Source organism: Micromesistius poutassou, assembly GCF_964030765.1.
Source record: "Micromesistius poutassou genome assembly, chromosome: 2".
NCBI lineage: Eukaryota > Metazoa > Chordata > Actinopteri > Gadiformes > Gadidae > Micromesistius > Micromesistius poutassou.
In genome coordinates, this window is record NC_140272.1 from 5,549,130 (window position 1) to 5,561,629 (window position 12,500).

At 45.2% G+C, this 12,500-nt stretch overlaps 1 protein-coding gene across 1 annotated transcript in view; it reads right to left on the minus strand.

Annotated features, from left to right (window-relative positions):
• Positions 1-12,500, minus strand: part of rnf123 (ring finger protein 123) — a 115,923-nt gene that overhangs the window by 98,157 nt on the left and 5,266 nt on the right. Inside the window, exons 6-21 of the mRNA XM_084464697.1 lie at positions 11,584-11,638; positions 9,861-9,946; positions 9,425-9,511; positions 9,121-9,188; positions 8,641-8,766; positions 7,990-8,104; positions 7,437-7,541; positions 6,808-6,933; positions 6,607-6,699; positions 6,170-6,243; positions 5,524-5,641; positions 4,999-5,098; positions 4,571-4,632; positions 3,325-3,396; positions 2,917-3,037; positions 1,233-1,334 (exon numbers count right to left, since the gene is read on the minus strand). Coding sequence (XP_084320823.1) covers positions 1,233-1,334; positions 2,917-3,037; positions 3,325-3,396; positions 4,571-4,632; positions 4,999-5,098; positions 5,524-5,641; positions 6,170-6,243; positions 6,607-6,699; positions 6,808-6,933; positions 7,437-7,541; positions 7,990-8,104; positions 8,641-8,766; positions 9,121-9,188; positions 9,425-9,511; positions 9,861-9,946; positions 11,584-11,638 — 1,510 coding nt within the window. The remainder of the gene's footprint in view (positions 1-1,232; positions 1,335-2,916; positions 3,038-3,324; positions 3,397-4,570; positions 4,633-4,998; positions 5,099-5,523; positions 5,642-6,169; positions 6,244-6,606; positions 6,700-6,807; positions 6,934-7,436; positions 7,542-7,989; positions 8,105-8,640; positions 8,767-9,120; positions 9,189-9,424; positions 9,512-9,860; positions 9,947-11,583; positions 11,639-12,500) is intronic.

Consider the following 12,500-nt stretch of genomic DNA (forward strand, 5'->3'; position numbering starts at 1 on the left):
CCGATCCCTCCCCTCCATCCGTCTCACCCCCGATCCCTCCCCTCCATCCGTCTCACCCCCGATCCCTCCTCTCCATCCATCTCACCCCGATCCCTCCCCTCCATCCGTCTCACCCCTGATCCCTCCCCTCTGCCCGTCTCACCCCTGATCCCTCCCCCTATTTCTGGAATCACGAGTCCTTGAGTGGGAGCCGTCTGTCACGTCACCCCGCCCCCACACTGAGTCTTAACCGCTGTTTACACCCAGTGCTGACAGATCACTGCACAGAGCCCCTCCATTAAGGAGACGGACTCCTGGCACCCACTTCCAGAACTTTCCATCACCGGCCATCACTCTCCCATCCAAAACCCAAGGCTGCTCCCTCCCCTGCCTCCGGGGGAAATGAATTATTAAAAGTTGAGGGAAAACGAGGGAATCTAAAGTGCGTTGCCCGTGGCGATCGCCCCACAGGATTGGGCACTCGTGGCGTGGCAGGGCACCTCTTGTCAATCAGCGGGGGATCACTGGGGAATGTCAGTCGGCGTTCCAGACCCGTCGGACCGGAGCGCTGGTCTAAGCGCCACGGGACGCCACTCTCTCGTGACGGGACGTCAGCCGACTGACACTGTTTTTAATTTCCCTGATCAGGCATTTGCACGCTTGTCAAACTGCTGCATTTCCCAGGGCGCCCGCTTAGCGGCCAAAGATTAACGCCGCAATTATGAACATAAGCGAGGAAACATACGCGTTAAATGACAACCATGTTACTTTTGGGGGAATGTTTGTTTTTTGATTGGTTGAAATGGCACATCTTTTGATTGGTTCAAACTGCGTGTCTTATGGCTGTATTTATATTATGTCATGGAAATAATGTATTGATTGTGCAAGAGTCATTATTACTTGAAAAAGAAGTTAATCACAAGCATAAAAGCTCATATCTCGATCTAGGATCTCTTTAGTTTGCCTTTGGTTTAAAGTTTCTTGTGATATCTATCACCTGCGTACTGGAGGCCTTGGTACTTTATCTGATGGGAACACAGTTCAGTTGTGCCCTCTAGTGGAACCTTAAGCAACTGCACATGGAAGACTTACAACGATGTAGTATACGTTTTGCTTTGCTGGTAGGGACGGGATTAAAGACTTAAAACAGGATTAAAGACTTAATGCAAAAGCTCAACTCCCTGGAGGAGGAGCAGCCAAACCCCAGCTCCATACAGAAGGGGTAGGAGAGAAGGTGTGTTTCTGAGACCCACCTTTGAGGGTCTTCTTCAGATGGGAGAGCAGACCGCCTAGTCTCTGCAGGTCAAAGTAGTCCACCTTCCCATTGTAGAAGAGCTGGGGGGGAACATAGGCCTCTGGATGGAGAGAGAGAGAGAGAGAGAGAGAGAGAGAGAGAGAGAGAGAGAGAGAGAGAGAGAGAGAGAGAGAGAGAGAGAGAGAGAGAGAGAGAGAGAGAGAGAGAGAGAGAGAGAGAGAGAGAGAGAGAGAGAGAGAGAGAGAGAGCACAATAGAGGAAGAGGTTGTGGGAAATAGATGGCAAAAGAGTGTATATTAATAACGTTGCATTATAAAGCAGGTTTCATAAAATAATGGAAGGAATGGAGAGATGGACAATAAATCAAGTGCATGGGGTAGAGTAGAGAGTCAAATAGAGAACCAATGAGAGGAGAGGAGAGAGGAGGGGATAGTAGAGGAAAGGAGAGTGAAACACAGAGTAATGGAGATGAGAAGAGAGAGAAGAAAGGGAGACAAGATGGGGGACATGGGGGACAATATAGAAGTAGAACAATAATACAACAGAACAATAAGCAGAAGAGAAGGAGCTGAGGAGGGTGGGAGAGGGGGTGAACAGGGTACAGAGTGTACTGGAGACGGCCAATCATAGCGCAGCTCCAGGGTCATTCAGCAGTGACACTAATCGCCCTTTTGACGCAATTTACATCATTAAGGAACAGACCCCTGGGGTTCCCCAGTAAATGAGTGTGTAATGAACGTACACACACACACACACACAGGTGCGCAAACACACACACACACACACACACACACACACACACACACATACACACACACACACACGCAGAACACCATGGGGCCATCTTCTTTATGGATATTATGATCCTAAATTGTGATGACATCACAGAAGGTTAACTACATCCCAGACTAGAAGTACCCCACGACGCAGACCCTAGAGGAGGGGGAGAGGTCACCCACAGGAGATAGGACCGGGGAGACCAGGGGGTCAGAGAGCCCACAGAGAGGTCATGAGGAGGTCAGTAGGTAGCAGAGGATGTGCTGCACTGGTGGAGGAAGAGGCATGGGGGTCACCTTCATTAAAAATGTGTAGAGGCCGCATAATATTAGATTGTATGTGTGCGGTGACACATACTTCTTTACTTTAAGATTTATTTTTTATTACAGAGAGAGACAGAGAGGAAAGTGTGGAAGACATGCAGTAAATGACCCAGGCCGGCTTTGATCCTGGGTCTCTGCGATTAGGACTAAGCCTAATATATGGTATGCGCCTTAGCCCAGTGCGCCACTGGGGCTCCCCCACTTCTTAGTGGGGGTAGTGCAGTAATAATGGGTTACTGGCCTTGCATTATCCTTAATAACCCCATCCGTTTAATCTATATGGTGAAAGTAAAGCACTTACTTTTAAGTGCTGCTCTGTGTTGAATAGGTCACATAAATTAAATCTTCTTGTCCGTTTCTCCGTTAAACGGCGAGGACCCTGTTGGTGTGTGTGTGTGTGTGTTCTATAGTCGTGTTCATAGTCTAGCTGTTTTTTGGGTCGGTGTGCAGCCACCTAAAGTCTATACCAGGGGATAGTGACACACACACACACACACACACACACACACACGCACACACGCATGCACGCACGCACGCACGCACAGCTGCACCATCGGGTGACGTAGTTAGTGAGGCCGGTACCTTCGCTGCTGATGCAGCCCGGGCCCTTCCTCTTGCCCTCGTCCCAGTAGGACCGGACGGCCGTGATCAGACGGTGGAGGAAACACAGCATGTACTCTGGAGGACACAGCGCTGTGGGATGCTGCACACACACACACACACACACACACACACACACACACACACAGGTCAAATCCACAGAGGTCATACACACACACACACACACACACAAACACACACAGAGTCAGACACATGCACAAACACACACACACATATACACCAAACACAGACACACAAACAAACATACATACATAGACACACACACACACACACAGTCATTATCAACATCTCCATTACATACATCACTACCAACCATAACCACTGCCTTGATTCATGCTCCACAGAGCTCCCCCCCTGGTTCTTTCTTACCCCTCGGTTGCTGGCGTTCTCCTGGAGAAACTTCCGGAACTTATTGAGGAAAATGTACCGGGAGGCTTCACCCTGAAAGGAGACAGGAGGGAAAGTTAAAGAGAAGCTCCAAACTATTAAATAACTAACCCAAAGCCGAACTTCTAACATATTCTGCTGAAGGAAACTAATTACAACTTAGTGAAGTGTTCATGCAGCACGATTTGTGACGTTACTCCCTTGAGAATATCACAGTCCAATACGCTGAGATATGATAATTATAATACCAGTGTACATAATGATGGCAGGGCTGGGGTGGAGAATTTTAGAGCTGACCATGTGCATCCATGTTGAATACTCTCAAATCCAAATGCATGTTGTCATTATTTGTTAGTTTACCAATTCCAAACCATTCCCTGTTGAATCAGATTTGAAAAATAAAGTGACAAATAAAGTTATGTTCTTTGCCAGTGACTTAAGACTGACAGAGTGAAGAAACAGAGAAAGTGGAGTCACTTCTCCATCGGCTGCTCCACTGGAGCATGGGGTGCAATGTTAGCTAACCTGCTGAAACCAATCAGTCTCTGTTCTAACCAGACGTGACTGTCCTGGTATCGTCCTCATCACTCGGACGGTGTGGTGCCTGAACTCCTAATGGTTTGGTTTTCTGTCTGCTGGTCCCAGCCTCACTGCCGTGCACGGCTCATTTAAAGAACTGGGGGTTGAATCCTCAGACTGACATGAAGTTTGGAGGAGTTTCGTGGTCTCTCTGTGTGCTACTTTAACAAGCGACCGCTATATGGTGGACATTGGGGGGAGGTCTGCCATCTGGCATCTTCAGGCCACCTCACACAATGAGTGGTCGTCTGCCAATCCAGATGGCGGACACAAATAGCTGGGAGGACCTTTGTTTCTCCAAACATGTCCCCGAGAAATACATAACTATACGAAGGACGGCCGTTGTGTCAACAGTGCTGACATGAACCAATCAATCATAGTATAGTGTAGGCTGTGACCTTGTCATGGCCCAAGAGATTTATACAATAATTTAAAAACATTTCAAACCTGAATCCTTCCAACATATATTCCTTCCGTGTGCTCAAACAAGTCCAAAACCCAGTATAAAACCCAAACCCAGCATAAAACCCAAACCCCTGCCATCATGTGTGTGTCAGATCTCCCGGCCACATAGGAGACTGAATGGCAGTGCATGCAGTTCTACAATAGATGGCGCTGTTCCTGGTGTACTTGTTAAGGCTGCACATACCGTCCCTCTGTCTTTGTTGTTGAGCAGAAGCCTCAGGATCTGAACCTGCAACTCCTCCACCACTGAGGAGGAGAGGAGAAGAAGAAGAAGAAGAAGGGAGGAGAGGAGAGGAGGAGAGGGCGAGAGGAGAGGAGAGAGGAGGGGAATAAGAGCGGAGAGAATTGTGAGGAGAGTAAAGTGGAGAGGAGGGGAGTGGAGAGCAGACAGAAAACAATAAGCAAAATATAAATTAGTATAAACAGATGGCGTTCATTTCACCCCAAGTGGTAATTAAATTTTTGGTTAACAATCAACACAATGGCTGCTAATATGAACGTATTATTTATTCATTATTCCTGTTTGACCATAAGGCCTTCCATTAATCCTAACCCTGCCTACATGTGATTCATGTGATTCTGCTCACTAATGAACCCATGCACGATTCTCACCTTCAATCCTCTTCTTCAGCCTCTGACAGCCTCTCTCGTACGCCCGCCGCCTCAACCGCTCGTCAGCCGTCTCGCTCTTGGCCTCCTGCTCGTCCTTCCCCTGGACCGACAGACACCACAGTCAGACAGACAACACGGTCAGACAGACAGCACAGTCAGACAGACAGCCCCCAGCTGTATCTAAGAACTGTCCCCTGCTGTGTCGGAGAACATCCTCTACCAAGCATCCTTTGTCTATTCTCAGGACAGCGGGTTTAATATGACACATTAATGACCCGTCTCCGTTTTCATTGTCTAAACCCTAGCTGCATCTTAATGACCCATCTCTCTATTTCAGTGTTTGATGATCTATGCACCATCAAATACGCTATCCAGAACCCTGACAGGTTCAGTGTCACCTAGTGTTCAGTGTTACCTATTTAGTGTCAAATAAGCTAACCAGATCCCTGACTATTTAGCATTGTAGCGCTTAAAGAGCTACCCAGAGCCTTGACAGTGTCAGCCGCTTTGAGGCGAGCCGCTCACCTCCTTGTCAAAGCGCGTGGGCCACCAGGTGGTGGGGATCAGCTCCTCTAGCCCCGCCTCCTTCACCCGGAGGGGGGTCTTGATGTAGAAGAAGACCACGGAGCGCAGCACGTCAAACGTACGCCGCGCTAAGGAACGCACACTCACAGGGGCGTACAACACGGTAACACACAGTGGATACACATTGGCACACGCGGTATTACACATGGTACACACGCGGATACTAAGTGATCCGCATCATAAGTCAGAACTGTTCTGACTGGGTTAATAACTTACTTTGATGGATGTCATTGTTGGTACATTAGTACTGCTGAAATATGTAGTATGTGTGGGAAACATTGAAGTAATATCGCCAACACAAACAACATTTGTACTGCTTAAATATTCACTTTGTGTTGGAGACATTGGAGTTTTATCTGTATGCAATATCACTGAATAACAGTGTACGGTGAGGTCAGTTACAAAACATGTTTTTCTAATGCTCTGTAGTATATTTTCAATAATATATTATATACTTGAGGCATCTCATCTCATCTCATGGAGGAGAAAATTCTGTATTTAGATATACAGTGTAAATGATCTGCAAAGAGAGAGTACCAGAGATAAATTGTGTGGTAAGCGATGATTGTCTGTGTGTTAAGGATATAGGACGTTGCTGAGGAGGTATTTGCGGGACTTCTCGTGATGCAGGATGGCGGTGGTGAGACGCAGGTAGTGGATCTGAGGGAGGAGACAGAGACATGCATCACATCATCAGCCTCCACCAGCAGAGGGATCCACCATCTGGATCACCTCAATATAGACTACAGTATGATAGAACGTATACACTGGCTGATGGCAGTTTACTACAGAAAACAAAGTGTTTGAATGTGTGTGTTTGCGTGTATGTGTAATGTGTGTGAGACGGGCACGTGTGTGTGTGTGTGTGTGTGTGTGTGTGTGTGTGTGTTCGTGTGCGTGTTTGTGTGTGTTTGTGTGTGTGTGTGTGACAATGTGATAATATGTGTGTGTGACAGGCATGTGTGCATGTGTGTGTGTGTGTGTGTGTGTGCGTGTGTGTGTGTGTGTGTAACCTGGTCTTACCTGGAAGCCCAGGTCGGGGATGATGGGGGAGAAGCGATAGGCTCTCAGTAACGACATCATCAGCTGCTTCAGGCACTCGTTCACCTCGTAGTCCTATCAGGAACACAGAGCAGTTCAGGGGCGGAGCCACACTCTAGACATTCTTACCCTGATTCCAACATACATATGTGTGTTGGAATATGTGTGTGTGTGCACGTATACCTCCATCAGGAGCCAGAAGAGGTCCAGCAGCTGTTGTATGAGAGGATGTTCGTCCACTGAACCTCCGCCCTCCAGAATACCCAACAGGAAGCTCATCAGCACATCCTCCACCAGGTACACTTTACACTGTAAACACACACATCCACCAGGTACACTTTACACTGTAAACACACATCCACCAGGTACACTTTACACTGTAAACACACACATCCACCAGGTATACTTTACACTGTAAACCCACATCCACCAGGTAGTGTAAACACACATCCACCAGGTATACTTTACACTGTAAACACACACATCCACCAGGTGTACTTTACACTGTAAACACACATCCACCAGGTACACTTTACACTGTAAACACAAACAATTTCATGTAAAATCTTTCCAATATAAAAATAAATGTAAACCAAACTGCGAAAAATTACATCATCACTTAAAAAATATGTATAATGTCATATACATATATATATATATATATATATATATATATATATATATGTATATATATATGTATATATATGTATATATATACCAGGTACACTTTACACTGTAAAACCACCTTATCAGAACATAAGCTTCCATCTATGTTAACATGTCAACAGACACACAGCGATGCTGGTTCTCACCATGAGGGGGGCGAACTGGTTGAAGATGTGGGCCATGGTGAGGAGAACCGTGGGTTCTCCGTGGAGTTTCCACGAGGAACAGTCCTTCTCCACCAACCTCTCCTCCTGGAAGACCCCAGGAAACATAAACCCACCCAACTGTTATGAACTGGGCTCTGGAACCTATTGCCACTAGTGTCTCGTGTGTGTTCCAATACACTGCCTATTTTTTTGAACAATTATTTTTTTCTTGAGCACATAGATGATTATGTTTGAAATTTAAAGCATAAAATAAATATATATTTTAATTCCAATGACAAATAATATGGAGACAAATCTGTGTAGACAAAGAGCAGTCAAATAAAAACGTTCTTCTTATTAGGAAATAAACACAACACCCTATTAGGAGGGCAATTCTGACTGAACCAAATAACCAGATGATAAAAGAATGAAAGAAGGAAACAATGAAGGAATGAAATAATGACAGAAAGAGCAAAACAAGCTAAAAATGACAGAAAGAGTCAGTTTCCTCTGCTTTTACTTTGAAATGTCTCTATGATGCACTATTCCTGACCTGGACATCTATGGTGGTGGCCAGCACGGTCTTGATGTAGCCCAGCAGCTTGTGGGCCTTCAGGAGGTCCGCGGTGGGGGGGTTCTGCAGGGGGAGGTAGCCCTCAACAGGGTACGTGGAACCACAGCCCGGTTAAGGACAAAGCTCATTCCAACTTCAAGTCATAGTTATAATAAAAGCGTTAAGGTCTAGCCCCCTAGCTACTGCCGATGGCGTTTGCTGTCCTGCATGGTGGACACCCTGGTCAGTGTGTGAATATCAGCCATGTGGGTGAGTTTTGCTAGCATGTTGGCTATCTGCCTAGCCGTGCTGGTTTCTTAGGGAGTTAAGCTGTGCTGGTCTGAGCCATCCCTGGATTGGACCCCCATCGGGGCTCACCCCTCTGGCCTGGGTAATATCCCCATTGCCCAAGGACGTGCAACATCTTCTGTATGAGACGTTAAACCACGGTCCAGACTCCCAGTGGTCACTAAAGATCCCATGGCACTCGTTTCAAGAGTAGGTTATTAGAATTCCATTTCTAATTCAGTCTATCTGGCTTCCACATGTATCCTAATCAAACAAATCAAACATAAATAAATCCATGTTATCATACAGTGTTCTGTGTACATGAGAGGTTGGTGATGCCCTCGTGTTCAACCAGAAGGATATCTGAGAGGTCTGCTCCCGAAGTTGAAAGCCACGGATTCTTTGAAGGAGAGGCTGATGGCAGGAAAGTAGGCCACGCCCGGACCCATCTTGATGTCCGTGAAGGCTGTTCCCAGAGACTGGCCATTTCTGGGGGGGTAAGGGCGCACACACTGAGCTGGAGGTCTGACCCCGGCTGGGCGAACAGGATGGATGTGTGGGGGCATGGATGGATAGAGTTTGTTCTGGGTTCTTTTCTTTATACTTCTTCTTTCTCCTTCTAAACATCTTTCACATTTAATCAGTTAACCGATACTTGGGATTAAAAAGTCTGAATTTAAGTTGTAATAACGAATGCATAATGCAGCTTGCACACAGAAACTGCAAGACCTAATATATTATGCCAAAAGTGAATCCCGCTGTCAAATCCTTTTAGATGTGGTGTTTTAGATCCATACTGAAAGGCGGGTGGCCAGTGGTGCACAGAGGTGTATGATAACTCACAAGCAGAACGTAATTGTTCCTTCATCCAGGTCTATCATGCAGCTCACAATGTCTCCCGCAGCCCACGACTGAAACACAAACCCAGCATTGGTCAAACCCCAGCACAGATGGCACTATTCACGGGTCTTAGGCAACTTCTCAGACGCTTCTACTAACAAATAACAGAGCACTGATGCACTCATTAGCAAAACCAACAGTTAAAGTGATGGTAAGAAGAGGTCGATAGGATGATGTTCACAGCACTCATAAACACTCAGTGTAAATATGTGGTATTGAATGTCCCTCTGGTTAAGCTGTTCCTGACCTTGCCATAGTTGGTCGTCGTCACGTTCCACTTGCGGACTCTGTTCCCGTCGTAGGCGTACGAGTCCGGGGTGTCACCTACACCCTCCTGGGATATCAAAGTTACGATAAAATATCACAGAGATTGCATGAGTGATGCATGGATATATCATGTTATGGAACTGTGCACTTGATCTGTTGTAGCACAAATAGAAAACAGAAAATGAAGCATGTTGCAGCATGTCATGGTGTAATATTTTGTGGTTTGTGTGTTTGCGTGTGTTTGTGTGTGTGTGTGTGTGTGTGTGTGTGTGTGTGTGTGTGTGTGTGTGTGTGTGTGTGTGTGTGTGTGAGAATCTGTGTGTGTTGGTCTGTCTGTGCCTGTGTGTGCGGTGTTTGTGTGTATGCCTCTGTGTATGCCTCTGTGTATTTCTGTGTGCGTGAGTGTGTGTGTGTACCTCTTGGTTGAAGTGACAGTTGAGCGTGCACCAGCCTATCTGCATCAGACCTTGAGAGGATATCAACACCTCGTAGACCCATTTCCCTGCAGACACAATAAGAGTCCACAGTCACGTCTTAGATAGACGCTATAGTCGTGAGCTGGGTGGGGGAACCAAGTGTGAAATTCCGCATTGGATTCCCACACCCAGCTAGCATTTAGAAGATGGCTGCTTGGGGAACATCATAGATATATATACTGCCTAGATAGCGCATTCGGCTGCTAAGCATGCTTCAACAATACCGCCATCTTGCCGCGGGGTAACCAACCCGCTTGAAGATTGCTTAAAAAGAAGGCGATTTGGATAGATTTTGAGTGTGAAGGACCTCTGCCCCATCGGACGTTCATTCATTCAGGTGGGTGGATACCCCGCGGCGAGATGGCGGCGGCATTGACGCATACGTTCCACTGAACAGCGCAGCTCAGGCGATATCTAGTCTGTATATACATCTATGGGGGACCATAGCCCATGGGACTGGGCCAGGATATGAAGACACAGTACAGGAGACAGTGTAACCGGATTATTAAAGACCCTCATCAACCCAGCAACAAACTGTTTCAGCTGCTGCCATCTGGTAGACGCTACCGCAGTATCTCGTCTCGCAGCACCAGACTGAGCTCACCACTATGCCACTTTACAACAGTCGACATCTGGATAAAAATGTCTGTCACATTTACATTTTGACACCTGTTATTTTTATGCTGCATCAATCTATCTGTTTATACATTACAGTTATTATTAGGGATGCACCGAAATGAAAATTCTTGGCCGAAACCGAAAACCGAAAATGAGGAAACCAAGGCCGAAAACCGAAAACCAAAACACCGAAATAAATTATTATGCCAATTATTAGTAGGCCTACCATTGGATTTATAGCGATGACTGTGTACTAACCTCACTAAAATCAAGGCATTGCAATTCAAAGAATAAATCAATTACAATTATTAAAAGTATAAAAATATTTATTTAGCACTGAAAAAACAACAACACCGTTTTCCGTTTTGCACTTTGCAGACGGTCCCTAAGCTCGGATGATAGCCGACAGCTCATAGAAGCTGTCTCATAGCGAGCCGTCGCTAAAGACGGCTCGTTTGGATGAAAACAAGGTTGTAGCTGGTTCTCTAGATTACTACATTTAGCTAGAGGTGTCATTTATTTCACAATGTTTCACTATATATTATATTGGCGCAGAGGCGCTTATCCAGACAAGCGTGTGCTGGCCGTGGTTTTTGTTTGCGTCATCACAATTTCCTGTTTCGGCCGTGTTGTTTCGGTGATAAAAGTGTTTTCGGTGGCCGAAATTTCGGTGCATCCCTAGTTATTATTATATTTTTTATTATATTCTAATTACTCATGTCAGTACTGTAGTTTATTGATTTATTTTTATTTAGCATTTAGGTCTCAGCTCTCTTACTTGTCTTTCTTATACTTTTCTTTTATTGCACTGTTGAAGGAGCCTGAGACACAAGCATTTCATTGCCAGCGACTGCTTCCATAATTGTTGTGCATATGAGGAAACGTAAAGGAAACTTCTGGAAGAGCTCTGGGGGGACTTGATGACAAATGGATCCAGACAAAACCAGTTCCTTGTAATACATTGAGATTGCCATTAAATATATACTTTAGCATGCATTTTCGCTATATTGAGGAATCTTTTACACAAACATAAACACATATTTACCTTTATATACACATGTAGTTGCTCTGATGGAGCTGAAGTTGCTGTGGCCGATGACCTGAAATCAGTAGAAAACAAATGATTCTCTCATCCAGCTGTCTAACATAATCTCTGAGCAACAATAAATTTGAAGGACATTAAGACAACCTTGTTTTGAATAGTAAAATCCTGGTGTCTGGAAGATTGTGCGTACGCGTTGCATGGGGAGAATAGGGGTGCTAAATGAGTGATACCTCTGCATTTCTTGTCTTTCAGAAGAAAAGGCCTCAAAGTTATAAAATGTTTTTATTCTGTGGGGCTGTGGGACTGACTCAGGCTGCTGTGTGCAATTTGTGCAATTTAATGTTTAGCTTTCAATAAAGTTCCTTGTTGTTTGTTTTATAACCCCTTTGTGTAATGCCAGTGGCACTATTCAATCATTTTCTTTTTCGAAGTAGAGCACATTCTAGTAATCACAATGACAGGGAAAAGACCTTTAAAAGTTTGGCAGCGTTTCAAAACCATTAAAGATTATCAAAAACAACTTAAACGCAAAACTGTTTCAAAAGCAGCTTTCATATAAAACATTGCAATTTCACTTGGGGAAATTATTCTCTAAAAGTATCCTATATTCTTCTGTCGATTTTAATGCAAATTACATAAGCAGCAGGCACATTGTCATCGCCATATTGTGAAAAGTTAATTTGTTTGTAGAGGCAGTCATTTAGCAAAGGCACTTTTGTCTATAGACAGCAGTGGGGAACCCTGATAGGCCAATGTATTATTTCAAGCATTTAAACCAAACAAAAGTCACAATAAATGTAGCATCATTGAGCCCTATATAACATATATATAAAAATATATCACATGTGATTCGACGATAAGACGTCGATGGATCCGGCCTGGCGAATCAGATTAGACTCTCAGCCGAGGGCACCCCT